This window comes from Brassica rapa, chromosome A02 (genome assembly GCF_000309985.2).
Source record: "Brassica rapa cultivar Chiifu-401-42 chromosome A02, CAAS_Brap_v3.01, whole genome shotgun sequence".
Taxonomy (NCBI): domain Eukaryota; kingdom Viridiplantae; phylum Streptophyta; class Magnoliopsida; order Brassicales; family Brassicaceae; genus Brassica; species Brassica rapa.
Genome location: NC_024796.2, coordinates 28,032,791 through 28,049,216, shown reverse-complemented (window position 1 = coordinate 28,049,216; position 16,426 = coordinate 28,032,791). Strand labels below are relative to the sequence as shown.

The window sequence follows — 16,426 nt, the reverse complement described above, 5'->3', positions numbered from 1 at the left end:
TAGTTTTAGTTGTTATACATATCCTTATTGCAGAACGACATAAGAATGATTGGTGGTTAACTTCAAAAATAATAGTTAACGTTAATATTTCCCTCCATTATTCTAAAATACATCTCATGTCATGCGAATTGTGGGATACATGAATTTGGATTTTTATGAAAAGGGAGGAGAAGTACAAAACGTAAGTTGAAAAAATATACATGCAGATACAGTATATTATTGAAACTTGGTTGAAGTTGGAAAAAAAAGTTTGAAAAATAAAAATTGCAAGGAATACAAAGTTACACAACTTAGCTTATTAAAATTAAATCAACAGGTTACACGCAGGGAAGTCAAATGTCAACCTTTAAAGCTCTAGTGCTGAAGTAAGTGCTAGCTAAGTACACTAATTAATTAACACTTTAAACATTAGTTAATTCCTAACACGATTCTTTAACTAATGTTCAGTTTGCGGCATTCTTGAACTTTGTTCATTAGGATAACGCGTTTGGTGAAAGAAAAGAAAGGTGAAAGCGAGTCAAATTAGATATTTTATTACTATTTACATAATTTATTTTTTATTAAAAAGAACGACTTCGATTATGATCTTAATTAAGGGTTCAGTGACCAAATCTAAACGATCAACATCATTAAAAACTACATTTTCGAGAATCTCTGCTTAGAGTTGGAAGCATTTTTGTTGGAGGTTTAACACAAACTACAAACTAAGCTTATTTTGTTCCCTTTTGTACTATTAATTTCTTGTTTATTTTGAACTTAAGTTAATTCTAAAATCAGCAACATTCTCCACTTGAATCAGTTTGGTCTATGATATCACACATGTATGAGTTTCCAATTTATTTATTTTTCATGTAAATGTATATCAAAATAAACTGGATATATATGTTGATGTCTCAATGATTTTTTTTTGCTAAGAATGTTAATATCATTAACTGGTAATGAATGAGATTACAAGTGGTGAAACTTGAAATCCAAAGAGCTTCAAGAAGCTAATTTGGTTGTACAAGCCGCAAAAAAGATTTAAAAAGCTTGTAGAACATAATAGGACTAATCTAGTAGACTAGCTTAATAATGCTAAGGCTAATGATGTGTTTCTTTGCACTTATCACTTGAAGAGTTGAAATGAATGAGCCACCTTAAGCTGGAACCTGCAAAAGGAATGATAGGCTTCAAAGAAGTCTGATAACCAGAGTTCCCTTGTGTCTCAATGATTTTTCAAAGTCTCTTCTTATTACGATGTATATCTCAAGTTTCTAGTAGTAACCAATGACAACATGTGAAATACCCTCCGCGTTTTGAAAAGTAAGAAATAGCTACCAAAAGCATGTTTAGCAAAAAAAAAAAAAGCTACCAAAAACATATAGAACAAAATATAAATCAAAAACAAGGAAAATAATATAATCTGTTTGGAAACGAATTATTTAACGACATTAATAGTTTAATATTGAAGAATCTATAACTCCAAGTATAAATTAGTTGCTAATAAATTCTATCAAGCTATAAATCTTAGCTAGGGTATTTGATCTCGAATCTACAAAATTTCGAGCAATTCAAAAGATGGAACAACGCGGTTCAAGATGATGAACACTTTCGGACGAGTGGTTCAGTATACTCTTGGAAACCAAGGTTGACCAACGAATTGAGTATTAAACTTGTACAATATTTCTGTTCGTGTATGTATTGGCTTTTTTTAAATAAAGAATGTACGTGTATATATATAAATATAGTTATATGATTGTGATTATATTATGAGTCTCTTGCTATTATATAATACAGTATATATAGGTTAATGAAAATAAAAAGTTCTTATATTGCGGCCGTTTATGCCTTTTTCACACATGTTGCAAATAAATTTAGGAAAGTAAACTTTTTAAAAAATATCTTATTTTTTGTTCATCTATAAAGACCGTCAACTTCTCCATCTTTACCTGTGCACACAAACAACATCCATTCTCTCTCTACACAACTCCAACAAAAAGTAGTGTCTTTTCTCTTAATCTCTCTTTGTTTCAACTTTCAATATGGATGACAAAAGAAGCTTAATGATGAACAAGAACATTGGAGATTTCGAGAATAACGTGGATGAAGAAATGGACCTAAGAAGAGGTCCATGGACAGTTGAGGAAGATTTCAAGCTCATCAATTACATTTCCACTCATGGTGAAGGCCGATGGAACTCTCTCTCTCGTTGCGCCGGTATCATACACTACCACATCTACTTACACGTCTAAACACTCAGATTAGTAGTATATGTATTCTTGTGTAGTGAATATGTGCTCATTAATTTAAAATTAAAAAGGCCAAATAATCACAAGTTGCATAAGTTTATTAAAATTAGTGATATCTTTTGTTCTTTTCTTCGATTTCCATGAGTGTTTTTGTTTTTGAATCAATTCAGAACTTCATATTTTTGTTGATAAATTTTACTTATTTGAAGTTTCAAGAAAACGGGTTTTGCATTTTATGCACATGTGATAAACCAAAACTTTATAACCTTCATGGTTATTCCTCTCACTAATTTTCTTCTTTATGAATTGCTAAAAGTAATTTCGTTCGAACCAATATATAGCTAATATATATGATTCTAATGATTTTTCGCTGTATGGATTCAATTATTATATTTTCGAATCTCGGTATGGATTCAATAATGTAACCTCTAGGTTTTGAATAAAGTAGCTATATATTCGCGTACGAAAAAAAATGCTAATAAATGATCAACATGTATATGGGAAGAGCACTAACGCAATGAAAGAAAGTTTGCTGGAGAAAAAGACCCTTTTAGACAATTTGCCTCATAGCAACGGTCCATATAATTTATGGATTTATTTTTATTACTTTACAAATTATGAACATTATGATGAGTTTATTGCGTATGAAACCATCATACAATATACGTGTACATGATGATGTCTAATAGTAGTCTCTTCCGATTCAAAACAGGACTCAAACGGACCGGAAAAAGCTGCAGACTACGGTGGTTAAACTATCTCCGGCCAGACGTCCGCCGTGGAAACATAACCCTTGAAGAACAACTCTTAATTCTTGAACTTCACTCCCGTTGGGGCAATAGGTAAAATTCAAACAATCCATAATACTAATTAATTGTATTTACAAGAATTTGGTTGCAAAGATGAAATATCATGTATGTAAGAGTTCATAGAATTTGAAGATTGTTGATTTTCTAGTAACAAAATTTTCGTCACAACTTTAGTCACTAATACAATATTGTTTTCTTGTGATTTCAGATGGTCTAAGATTGCACAATATTTACCAGGAAGAACAGATAACGAGATCAAAAACTATTGGAGAACACGTGTGCAAAAGCATGCTAAACAGCTTAGATGCGACGTGAACAGTCAACAATTTAAAGACACCATGAGGTATCTTTGGATGCCTCGTCTCGTCGAGCGGATCCAAGCCTCCGCTTCAACCTCCACCGGTTCTGCTACAACGTCGTCTTGCGTCACCACCCCTTCAGATCAGTTCTTGATGACGTCATACGATGCCGGACTCAATAACAATAACAACACCAACATGGACCACTTGAATTTCATGAGCAACCCTAATGGTTATGTCACGCAGGAAACTTCAAGCGTGTCAGTGTCCCCGACGTCCGGTTTAACCGAGTATCACATCGGTAGTGAAGTGGAAAAGGTTGAGAACAACCAGGATCAGAGTTTGGTGGGTCCACAAATCATGTCGCCGCCGCAGAATTATTTGGATGTTAACGGTGGATTGTTAAGCGAAGATTTAACGCAGAGTTATCATAATTGGTTTGAAAATGATAATGGAATGATATCTCCTTATTCGGACAGTTTTTGGAACATAGGGAGTGATGAAGACTTTTGGCTCTTATTACAGCAACAACAGCAGCTCGTCAACAATGGAAGCTTCTGAATAGACAAGAAATTATTTCTAAACAAGAAAATAAGAAAGAAAAGAATAGTAAAGTGGATTAATCAGTGTGTAAAAGGAATTTGTATTTGAAAAGGAGGGTTTCTTAAATATTAGCAATTTTAAATATATTGGGGGCAATTAGGAGTTTGTTATTTTTGGGTCAATTTGATTGGTTTGTGTTCCTTTGGGATTTGATACTATATTTATGCCAATAATTTACAAAACAATTTGGAATCAAATAATAAGTTGATATCTTTTTATTTTTTGTGAATTTAATTGATTGATGTTTTGCAACCAAACGTATTTGATGATTTCCTTCATGGAAGCATGCTATTATTATATAAATACAATTCATTTCATTCTGTATGTTTTTGCCAAAGAAACCATAATTGGTTGGCTCCACCATGTTTCATACTATACTTAGTTAACTCAGTATGTCACACAAGCAAACAAAAAGTCTGCATATATTATAATGTCATTGGCATGATATATGAGAAAAATGGATAATCCAAATATCCAATTCATGATGCTTTTAAGAAACATGTCTATGGGACCTGTATATGGGAAAAAGGGGACCAAAGTGTGTGAAAGGCTTTGGGTTCAAAAGTAGACAATCTCAAAATTTGTCCACGTGGTAATGTCTTAATGGTTAATCTCTGAGTTTAAAGGTGACCATTAAGGGGATTATTATTCGTGTGGGAATGTTATAATCATCAATCTAGCTATGTAATAAAATATAGAGAAATACATGGTTAGTGATGATAATTCCACCATTAACGCGTGCAAATCTTAATTTTTAATTAAACCCATTATATTATTGTACGGACGATCCCACCACTATCCAGAAAATACCTTCCTTGCATTGTAAATTTGTAACACATCATCCAACCTACGTCGTCTTCCTATCTACACTTCTTTTCTAAAGTATAGCATATCTTAATATATATATAACTATCAGTAGTAATCTACTACTAAAACATTATATTGCTATTCATGATCATGTGATTGTTTCTTAATATACGATAGAATAATCCGTCCAGTGGGGAGATCGAGTTTGTTCTTTTGTTTTCTTTCTAATTAATGTGATTTCAGTCATATATAGTTGATCTTTGTAGATGTTTCTAATGAAAATATAACCAGATATATTGACAAGCTATAAGAATACAAATTTCAGTCTAAGGTCTTTAGATCATACAAAATTAATTTAATCAACGTAAATCAAACTAAGGGGTTGTTATAAAAAAACAAGAAAATCAAACTAAGGGATGGCGATCATGGTAACCTTGGCTATCTTTTTTTTTTAATAATCAGGTTCTAGTTATACGTTTATACCACCATATATCTAAATCAACATACGGGATAACGACTAATCTAAATCTTGGTGTTGGGATAGTAGTTAGTAAGCGTATATTTAGTGAGAATTAATGCATAACGTCGACCAATCGGATGATATTATAGTACGCACGACTGTGGTAGTAGGTAAAACCTGGGAATATACTACAACACTTGAGGTTGGAGAGACTTCCATGAAATTAAATCACAGTTATACAGAAATTATGGATTTCAATTTCGGTTCAGACAGTTTATTTAGTAGTCCAATAACAAACGATCCGACTATCCTTAATATTAATCAGAAAACATTCAAAATCTGGGTTAAACAGTATAGTGACCCAAGGAAAAATTCCACTTTAATTTACCAGATCGATTCATAAAGCATATTAAAAAATTATAACTTGTGATTTAAACATAGTTATATATGATAAAATTAGACTACTAGTCATAATTTTGTTGTTTATTGCATTATAATGTATTTACAAACATGTTGAATATCTCCAGTGCCGTGCGAAGAGTTTTAGGGGCCTAAAGCAAGTTTTAAAAATAAATTTATTTACAACCGTAATGAAAATAATTTTCTAATATGATATATTATTTTCACCAAGTACACAAGTCTAATACTGTAAAAGAATAAGTTTATAACGTAAATATGTTATATTATGTCATATAGAAAAAATACATAAATTCATAAAATGAATTAATTAATTTTCGTAGAAATATTTTTTTTTAAACAAGTCTAAACCACTATACTAGAAATTATTTTAAATTTTGGAGCCCTAAAAACAGTCATATTAATCGGGGGCCTGAGGCAAATGTCTTTTTTAATACACTGTAGGCACGCCTCTGAATATCTCTTAACTAAAGCAATACGTCGTAAAAGTTTAAAAGAGATTGGCGAAGAAGTCAGGTAGCTCAGGAGGAAAAAATAAAGGAGAAAGAGGATATGAACCCTATTAAGTAGACAACGAAATCGTGATCGATTTAGTAGAGACAAACAACAAATAGATAAAATGGTCAGAATCTAGAAATCTACAAGATGGAAATAGTAAAATATAAAAGTTACTCTATTTTCCCTCAAAAATCGAATTTAAAGTAAAAATGCTCCAATGATACTCTATTTTCTACTCTATAAAAGTGTAAACCTATTTTTTACTCTATATATATAATATTTTTTTTTATTTTTTGGTTCATCATTCTATTTTTCACTCTAAAATAGAGTATCATTGGAGTAACATCCAACTCTATTATAGAGTTATTATATTTTAGAGAAAAAAAATAGATTAAACTATTAGAGATGATTTTACATGGTCAATAAAAAGCAGATAATATACTAACTACAAGAAGAAAAAGCTAAGAGTAAGATAGTGCCACTGATTTGATCATAAAGAAGAACAAGTCATGAATCACGACGAACACCAATTCCCCATCTTCTTATTCTTGAAACAGCCTTTTTGTCCTACAAAAATGTATGCAACTACATAAGATATATATACATAATTAAATTTCCTTGGTCATGACTCACGACATTTTTTGGTGGTTCTTCAGTCCATGAAACGCTTTCAAATTCATCCATTGCTCGAATAAAAGATAAATAGTGTTTTCCATGAGTTAATATTTTTAGAGCACCTTCATTGTGGGTTTCTAGAACAAATTTTCAAAAAAAAATATAAAATATAAATATAACAAATTATTATGTTTGGGTATTATCAAAATAATAAAAATTCAACCCAAAATATTTCATTTAAAATAATGGGCCTTGGGCCTAAGATAAACAAAACGGTAAAGATGCATCTGCTCCTTGTTTACCAGCGAGTCACAAACACGCGCTCTTCTTCTTCTTCTCCTTCTCCTTCTTCTCCATCATATACTCGTTCAACGCTCGCGCAAATTCGATTCATCACCTCCTCCATTTCCGCCATTTCTCCCCCCCCCCACCAATCTCCGATCCTCTCTCTACCCATCTCACCCCGATTCCATCGATGGGTTAATCGAAACACACACGAACCCTCCACGACGTCGTTTCAAAGCCTAGCCCTTTTTTCCTGATTGCCGTAAGAACGAGAAAGTTTCCTCCTTTACCACTCTAGACCCCTCTTCTCCCTCGATCCTGTAATGGGTAACCCGAAAGACCCTCTCTTTCCCGACGAGGTGATCCTCCAGATCCTCGCTAGGTTACCCGTTAAGTCCCTCTTCAGGTTCAAATCCGTTTGCAAAGCTTGGTGCTTGTTACCTTCCGACGCTTACTTCATCACCCTTTTCAATCAACTCTCTGTGAAAGAGCAAACGCTCGTCGCCGAGGTACCGGACTCGTCGAGCTTGATCTGCGTTGATAGTCTCAGAGGCGTCTCTGAGTTCTCGTTGGAGTTTCTTAGAGACAGAGTGAGGATCAGAGCTTCGTGTAATGGATTGTTGTGTTGCGCTAGCGTTCCTGAGAAGGGTGTTTATTACGTTTGTAACCCTTCGACTAGAGAGTTTAGGGTGTTGCCTAGGAGTAGAGAGAGGCCCGTGACAAGGTTTTATCCGGATGGTGAGGCGACTCTTGTTGGTTTAGCGTGTGATGTAAGTAAGAAGGGGTTTTGTGTGGTGATGGCTGGTTACCATAGGTTGTTTGGGCATAGACCTGATGGGAGTTTCGTTTGTTTGGTGTTTGATTCGGAGAGTAATAAGTGGAGGAAGTTTGTTTCGGCGTTGGAGGGTTGTGGTGGTTTCACGCATATGAGTAAGAACCAGGTTGTGTTTGTTAACGGGAAGCTTCATTGGTTGATGAGTGGGTTGTGTTATGTGCTTGCGCTTGATCTTGAACACGATGTGTGGAGAAAAGTTTCTTTGCCTGATGAGATTAGCTCTGGAGGTGGTGGTGGGAATAGGGTTTATCTCTTGGAGTTGGATGGGTTTTTGTCTGTGATTCAGCTGTCTGATGTGTGGATGAAGATCTGGAAGATGAGAGATTACGAGAGTGAGGTTTGGAGTGTTGTTGATAGTATAAGTTTGAGGTGTATCAAAGGATTGGTACCTGGAATATTCCCGATTTGTCAGACGGGTGAGTATGTGTTCTTGGCTACTCATAAGCAGGTTCTTGTGTATCAGAGAAGAAGTAAGTTGTGGAAAGAGATGTTTTGTGTTAAAGGAAGCTATTCTCTGCCTGTGTGGTTCTCAGCTCACGCCTTTCGCAGTACCATAGTGCCTTGTAATTATGCTCTATAGTATATAGATGTATGTTTATGTTGCATTTTCTATATTTTTCTTTTGTTTGTTTTCTTGGATCCTTTAGGATTTGTGAAGATTGGTTCAAGGTTTTTATATATTTAATAGAAATGGTTAAATAAATAGTTTATGTCAGTGTTAACGAAGATTGCTAGGCGGTAATTAGACATAGGCGAAGAGTAGAAGTTAATGAATCATTAATTTAATTTTATATATTTTATATTAATATTATATATTTTAGTTAAGATTTAATTAAAATATTGTTTTAATAGATTATGAAATTAGATATAAAATAGATGATTTTGTGGGTTTATATTAATATTATTGTTTGATTAACTAATGTAGACCAATAGATTCATATAGATTAATTTTAACCATTTACAATGGTTTAAAGTTTAAACCAATTCGAATAGTAAAAATTAAATTTTAAAATAGACGTTTTGGATATGACCATTTACTGTTAGTCGGATTTTTAGAAAATTGATTTATATATACAGGAGACTGATACATGTGGAAACAAATAGATACATATACATCTTATTTCATATGTTTTCTTGAACATTGATAGAAATGATTAAATGAATAGTTTTGTATATGTATGTACAATGTTTAACCGAAGAAACTGATCTTTAAGTAAATAAAAAGACATGAAAACATATAATGTACATCTATACATCTTATTTCATCTGTTTTCTTTTAATATAAAAAGATTTTGGTGTTGTTTAAGTTGAACCTTCTTTGGCTTCTCCTTGATATCATGATCAGCTTGAACGTCTTCAAAGACGGACAATGGCAACGACTTAGACAATAAACCGACATGTGTCTTGAAAGTTATCAAACCAGAAGAACGGTTTACAAGAATCTCACCGAGAGAGATCCAAACCATGAACTCCTTGGCCTTAACACCAGTGAGTTTCTTGATCTTGTTGGGTTCGAAATACGCAGTGACTTCATCTTCGAAACACACCGCAACGTTATCGAATCTAAACAAGTCCTGATACCTCTTTTTCTCGTCTTTCTTCTTGTGCTTTAACCACACGAAACCCGTATCCTTCACGTAACCACATTCTTCAATCTCCTGGTTACTAAGGAGCCGGTTTGGTAAACCGATTTGGGACAGAAGAGAGCGGAATTTGTCTCTGCATGTTTTGTCTCCATGGTAGACCTCTGCCTTGGCTTTCATAGCTTCTGTCACCATACGATCGAAGTATCTTTGTGCTTGGATAAGAATTGAGAATGTTTTTGAGGCAATGAGATTTTCAAAGTTGTCTTAAGATGTGTTTTTAAATGTTGTGCACGTTTGGGATATGGGAATATACGTTTCTAAGTGGATCTCTCTCTCGTGTCTTTTTCCTTGCAAATTGATACTCCTTTTATTTTTGGTCTTTTTCATCCATATATAAATTTATATACCAAAAGGATATACGTTTCTTGTTCTAGACTTTTTTTTCTTTTGTTAACAACTTAACCCATGGCTCCGTAGTTAGGCTCAGTTTCACGTAAACGAGTTAAATATATTAATATTCAACATTGAAGTCGTAGCACCATTACATTCATTCTCAGTCCTATGGATTTGGCCATCTAAAGAATAAAAAATGTAGTGCCCATAAATTTATAAAAAAAATTAATATCATCAAACTCTTATAGAAATTTTGGCGCTTAATTAAGGTTCATGAGGTCAACCATGCTCACACTAATTTTTTTTGGTAAAATGCTCACACTAATTGTGATTATTGTTATATAGTTTGGATCAGTATAAGTGTATTATATATACTAATGATAAACCCAAGTTCACTTTATTATTATAGATAGATAGAGATGTAAGTGTGAGAGATAGATGCTTGTTTAGCATTCTTAATTTTCAGCATGCAATGGTTGAAGCAGCATTATTTCACACCATAAAAAGAGAGATACCCATATCCATGTTAAATTAGTGTTATAGTTAAAATATCATTACATTTGCTTAGGTTAATTTAAGCTTGCCAACCTGATCGATATGTTAATGCATCATCATCAGTTCATCACTTATCAGTATCGTCGTAAGAATACAAATGGGTCTACTCAATACTCAAGATTTATGGCCTTTAAGCCTAAGTTAAGAAGAACTAACTAACAAAATACGAATCCCTAGAGCCTATAATTAATTTCTTGTCGAAATCATTTCATCATAAAAACAATATTTATCGCATATGAAATAGCATGATTCATACATAATAGAGTTCAAATATTCTAAATAAATACGATCCTATATTACATAAGATATGAAAACATATGTCAAAAATATCAAAATTAAACATTGACAATATATCATAAAAGAAAACAAAAAGCAAAAATGCTTTGTAGAACATCAGGTTTAGACTAAACCGTTTAGTTCAGCACCAAAACTAAAAAATTACCGTGGTAAAGACATGTCCGAGTTATTTAGAAAAAATAATGTAAACTAGATTCTGACCCGCCTTTAAAAGGGCGGGTATATTTTTAGAAATTTAAATTTCATATTTGTGTTTTTCTTTGTAATCATATTTTTGTTTTTCTTTAAAATCATATTTGTATAAATCTTAATCAAAATCTATTTTATAAAATAATAGCAATTTAAAAGTGGGCAAATCTCCAAAATAGCACATTTCTAAATTTATATCACAAAAATAACACTCAAAAACTAAAATGACCAAAATAGCATTTTATCTTTTGAAAAATTTAAATTTTTTTATTTTTCAAAATTTGAAATCTTATCCCCAAAACCTCATTTCTCAACTCTAAACCCTAAAACCTAAACTATAAACCCTAAACCCTAAATTATAAACTCTAAACCCCACCCCTTGAGTGCTATTTTGTGACTTTTGGCCTTGAGTGCTAGTTTGGGAACAAAAACTTGATTTAGTGCTATTTTGGTCTTTTTCTCTTTAAAAGTTGATCCGACATACGTTCGGATCTTTGTAATCATATATGCTCGTATGTCTGTTTCTTTGTAATCATATTTGTTTATTCTAGATTTTGATATAAATCAAATTTATTATAAATAAATTTGTATTTTTGATTATTATTTACATTTAAATATTACAAAGAAAGCATTATGATTGTGCATATTATAATATATTTAATTGTTTTAATAGAATATATATTGATGATGAAATATGTAATGAGGTTTTAATAAAATCAGGATATTTTTGCATTTTTGCATTTTTAGAATTTTGAATTATTAATGTAATTAATAATATTAATACTTGAAAATCTATGTGGCATCTACCCGTAAGTCTAGGTCTCGGATCCGATTAAATACGACCTATATACTCAAAATATTGATTTACTGTATTGATTTGAATTTTTCTAAATTTAATTTACAATATAATTTTAATATATTTTCGCGATAGTTTCATATTTTATCATATTCCACGTTAAAAATGGTAAATTGAGTGATATGCATATAATTTAGTTCAAATTTTGGATTAAATTATAAAATTTATATTTAAAAACTCCGTAAAATCTGGTTAAAACCAGAAAAATTTCATTGACCCGTGATCTGATAATGGTTGACCGGAAAAAACTTAGATAAATCTAATGGTCATCTATATGAAAATATTATAAAGTTGGTAATTTGAGTAATGTAGTGTGCTTTAGGCGGATTTGGACGCTACCAGCAAATTTATAGATTTGAAATGTTGTTATACATACATAGATATGTTCTTTATTTATTAAATAAATAGTAATAATGTCAATTAGATATGGACCACGGCCTGTATTTTTAGCTAACAGATAAAAAAAATATTTGAGAAAAATACTATATTTGTATTTCTGGTCATGAGAAAATAATTTGTGGGTTAAATAATTTAGTTACAACAATAAAGGAAAAGTAGTAAAAAGGAGTGGGTCCCGCCGGTTACAGGGAAAATGATCAACTCGTCTGGAAAAGTACGTAACTGTCATACCGTGGTGTGTGTATGGTGTGTGTATGTGGTGGTTATCATATAAAAAAGTATGTTTCGTTAAAATAATAGTTGGACCAAACAAAAATCAACTGGTCATGCTGCAGAATTAATAGAATAGATTACAAAACATAAGTGACACCGCCTGTTGAAACCTCCATGTGATCTCTCTTGCTTCGGTCTTTGTCTTGTCTTGTCTAACTCCAAACAATTGAAGCGTGCCGTGTCTTTCTTCATTGCCTTCAATCACTTACCAAAGTCACATCCATTATGAACCCCCTTGATTCTCTAGGGCACGCGCACACCTCTCCCCACCGTTAATTCACTTTCTCCTCCTCCTCAGCCTCTCGTTTGCAATCAAAGTTAGGTACCCCCTTCCTTAATTTTGCTTAATCTCATCCAAAATCGTAAACTGTTTCGTGGGTTTGATCTCAATGATTCTCCTGAATCGAAAGTTTCTGACTGTTCTTTGGATACTACTGTAGTTTCATTGTTAGCTAGATGTTTGTAATATAGCAGCAGTGACTTGATTTGGATTAGTTCTTCTCCAGTGGCAGGAAACGCTAGAGTTGATTGCGCTTTACATAATTGTTTAAACTGGTCATCATGGCTAGGAAAGGAAGAGTGGATCACAAACAAACAAAGCAACGTAAGAAAACTTCTCTGTCTGAAAAGGAACAAGGGAAAGCTAGTGAGACTGAGAGTGTCCTGAAACAGAATCCCCAAGATGATATACATACAACAAGTATCCCAGTTTGTGAAACGTCTGAAAGAGACATGGATCATGCAGTAGATACAGACTTAGCTGGAGATAGTAAACCTCCTGGTTCTGTAACAGAAGAAGAAGCTAGATACATTCCTTTTGGTCGTGAACACATCAACTGTTTTATGAGAAGCTTGCTTGATATTTTGAGCACCAACAGCCCCTCTGAGAACATTGCGCTATCAGGAAACTGAGGATACCATTGAATCAGTGGATGGAAAGAAACAGGCCTTTGATAGTTTCTCTCAAATCAAGAGCATATAAAGCTCGTGACATTGTTGCAAAGAAGATTCGGCAAGCGTGCCATGCTGGAACATAGCTTCCATATGATTTCCTTTGTATAGAATCAAGCAATACCTAGAGGGGCCAGCAAGGGAGATCAGAGATGGGAGAAACTAGATGCAAGTTGATAAAATCATTACCTCATAAGCGTTCTGAAGTTTCTTAAAAGCTTCAGCTGCTCTCTCATTCCCCATCATGGCAAGAACCTCGGTATGCATCATACCTTCTGAGAGGAATGCTGAAACCTCCTAACGTTCCATGTGAACACGAGGCAGGTGCAAAACGAGGAACAAGTGGTTCATCAGGGCAAAGAGGAGGAAACCAGAGGATGCCAAATGGGAACATGGACGAAACAATGACTTAGGAAGAGTTCTATGAGTGGTTGCAGAACGCCGCGCAAGCTGGTATGTTTGATAATGCTGCCAAGCCAGTAGCACTAGTACTAGTAGTAGCAAGAAGAACAAAAAGGGGAAGAAGCAATGGTGAGCACTGACCAGTGTTGTTTCATATATTAACATGATGAAAATTTTGTAGCTTTTTTAAGGAAATTGTACTATTGCCTTTGATAACTTTTATTTATACGTAGAAAAAGCTCTCGGAAGAAAGCTGATTGATAAATTCAATTTAAGTGTTCAGTTTAACAATTCCAAACTTGCTTAAAAAAAAATAACTCACTAAAGCATCAAGGCAATGACAATGAGTTTCAAGAGGAGGAACTCATATGCCTTTCTTGATAGCTTTTCACTTCTTCAACAAGTTTAGCTTTTGAGTCTGTATAACTCTTGATCACATCAATTGTGTAACCTTTGGACTGAGTAGTTCAATTGTTTTAATTTCTCTTTCTAAAAGTAGGACAATGCAAGTTCACTAGAATTGTCTCAAAATGTTACTGAATCATAACAGTCCTGATGGGTAACAAAAAATGAATCTCTCAGCATCTATTCAAAATAAACCCATCCTGAAGAGTTGCATCACCTGCACAAACACCTGAGAGAGTCAGAGACTTGAACATACACTTTGGTTATAAACATATAGAAAACTGGTGAAAGGGAGCTCAAAGTGAATTCTTCTGGAGTTTCTGCTGCTTTCCCCACGGCACAATGAGTTGATATAAGCGTTCCTACAATGACATGCAAGAAGACATAAAGAAAACACACACAGATTATCTCTAGCAGTCAAAAGGAAGACATCATATACCGGCTCATGTTGAAGTTTATTATAGAGTTCTCACTGGCCATCATTTTGGTAAGGTATCTAGAGTGAAATTCTGATCCAAGTCCATGATACTTGAGTGAAACCCAATTCTAAAAGGAATAAAGAAAGATGTAAGTATTAAATTCACAAATCCATAGCTAACAACAACTCAATTAATAAACCAAAATAACCCCATTTGTCTTTTACTTCTTCAGGTACTGGTTTCTGATCCTTGGATACTCCCTTGTTCTGTCATGAATAAAAGGAAATGAGAATCATGTAAATGGTGGCATTAGTAGCCAAACTACTCAGTCCAATCTTTGACAAAGAGAAAATAAAAAGGCTAAACTCTAGAGGAACAATGTTAGATCATGACCCCTACCTGCTTTTTTGATGCTCTGGCAGATTCTTCAGGAGCTTCTGCTTGTATTCTTTTGGATGAAAGATACTTCATAGACGGTCGGAGCTGAGGAACAGCATGAACAGGATTCAAGTGTAACTTCAAGACCAACAACAAGTCCAGTATTATAAAATATAATCTACACTATACATGAATGTTATTAAGCTTTGAAAAAACAGAAAGACAGTACCGTATCACGTGAAAGAACCCCAACAGCATAGTCCAATGTAGGAGGCGGTTTCCATGCTGTTGTCAAGGTCTACCAAATACAAGAAGAATGAATGAATAAATGTTACATGCAGAGCCGGATCTGAGATTTCGGGAGTTATAAACATTTTTTAAAAAACTCTAATAAAACAATTTTTTCGTAAATTGGAAGCATATTACTATTTAGAACTCCTCCAAAAAATTTGAGGAGAAAGGTCAATATTTCATGGGGCTGTGCCCAGATCCGGCCGTGGTTGCATGACAATGATCAAGATTGGAACTAGAATCGAACCTGCTTAGTCATATGTAATTCACTTGCAGACTTTGAGTCATAGTTAGTGGAATTAACATCCATAGACAAATCAAGTTCCACCTCGGAGGTAGAAGGGTTCACTCTAACCTTAAAAGATACAAATTAACAAATGATTAGAACACAAAAAAATGCAACACAAAACAAAAGGGAACAACACTCACTTCTTGGCAACGTTCATCCATTTCATACGCACGCCAAGACGGTCTTAGAGGGTATTGTAGAACATAAAGCTGTGACATCGTTGAGAAATCAAAACACTTAAAACGATTAGCAGAATCATAATAGTGAAAGTAATAATAATCTCTAGCTAACCTCAGTGTTGGCACCAATAGATGGATTGTAGAACACGTCAATTTCACGAACAACAACGTCTTCTTCTTCTTCTTCCTCCATCAACGTCTTCTTCTTGCTGACAGACTCGGAAGGAGCATCAGTTTCTGAGGGATGTACTGGAGTTGGTTCAGGTTTGGACTTTCGGGCACGACCAGGTGCAAACCTGCGGGTCTTGGAGACATATTTTGGTTTGTCTTCGTCCTCAAAGTCCATCTCTTTCGTTCTTGCTAGCAACAATGCAAAGTCAAGAAACAAGATTTCAACCAAACCCTAAAACGTGGATCACAAGAATCTCATGAGCTCGAGAAAAAGATTCAAACTTTATCGGATCACTAACTAAGAGACGCGGAGATGCGTAAGAAAGGAAGAGGAATTAGGATTACCGGCGAGCTGTGACGGAACAAGTTTGCAGAGTTTAGTGCAAAAAATTATGCACCGTGAAAGGTTTGAACCTGAGACGAGATGGATAGCGGCAGAAGAGAACGTAACCAACCGAGCTATTGGCTTTATTAGAGTTTCTTTCGAATATATTATATATATAGTAATTACTATAACCGATTCACATCTATATTGCG

At 33.8% G+C, this 16,426-nt stretch overlaps 3 protein-coding genes, 1 long non-coding RNA gene and 1 pseudogene across 4 annotated transcripts; 3 read left to right on the top strand and 2 right to left on the bottom strand.

Moving 5' to 3' along the window:
* The first annotated feature begins 1,945 nt into the window (after positions 1-1,945).
* Positions 1,946-4,121, top strand: LOC103854617 (transcription factor MYB78). Its single transcript, XM_009131557.3, has 3 exons — positions 1,946-2,196; positions 2,941-3,070; positions 3,246-4,121. Exons 1-3 carry the CDS (start codon positions 2,022-2,024, stop codon positions 3,895-3,897), a joined length of 957 nt encoding a protein of 318 aa, XP_009129805.1. The 5' UTR covers positions 1,946-2,021; the 3' UTR covers positions 3,898-4,121.
* Positions 4,122-5,351: 1,230 nt separating this feature from the next.
* On the top strand, positions 5,352-8,556 carry LOC103854616 (F-box protein At5g49610). Its single transcript, XM_009131556.3, has one exon. It carries the CDS (start codon positions 7,345-7,347, stop codon positions 8,434-8,436), a length of 1,092 nt encoding a protein of 363 aa, XP_009129804.2. The 5' UTR covers positions 5,352-7,344; the 3' UTR covers positions 8,437-8,556.
* Positions 8,557-8,807: 251 nt separating this feature from the next.
* On the bottom strand, positions 8,808-11,046 carry LOC117131835 (annotated as a pseudogene).
* Positions 11,047-11,168: 122 nt separating this feature from the next.
* LOC108870824 lies at positions 11,169-14,045 on the top strand. The gene is made up of 2 exons (XR_004455239.1): positions 11,169-12,726; positions 12,911-14,045. It is a non-coding gene; the product is annotated as an uncharacterized LOC108870824 (long non-coding RNA).
* Positions 14,046-14,579: 534 nt separating this feature from the next.
* LOC108870805 (DNA-directed RNA polymerase III subunit RPC5-like) lies at positions 14,580-16,117 on the bottom strand. Its single transcript, XM_033284667.1, has 7 exons — positions 15,831-16,117; positions 15,680-15,748; positions 15,498-15,605; positions 15,189-15,257; positions 14,981-15,097; positions 14,806-14,847; positions 14,580-14,708 (listed from the first exon to the last, which is right to left on the bottom strand). Exons 1-7 carry the CDS (start codon positions 16,062-16,064, stop codon positions 14,580-14,582), a joined length of 768 nt encoding a protein of 255 aa, XP_033140558.1. The 5' UTR covers positions 16,065-16,117.
* Positions 16,118-16,426: the final 309 nt, after the last annotated feature.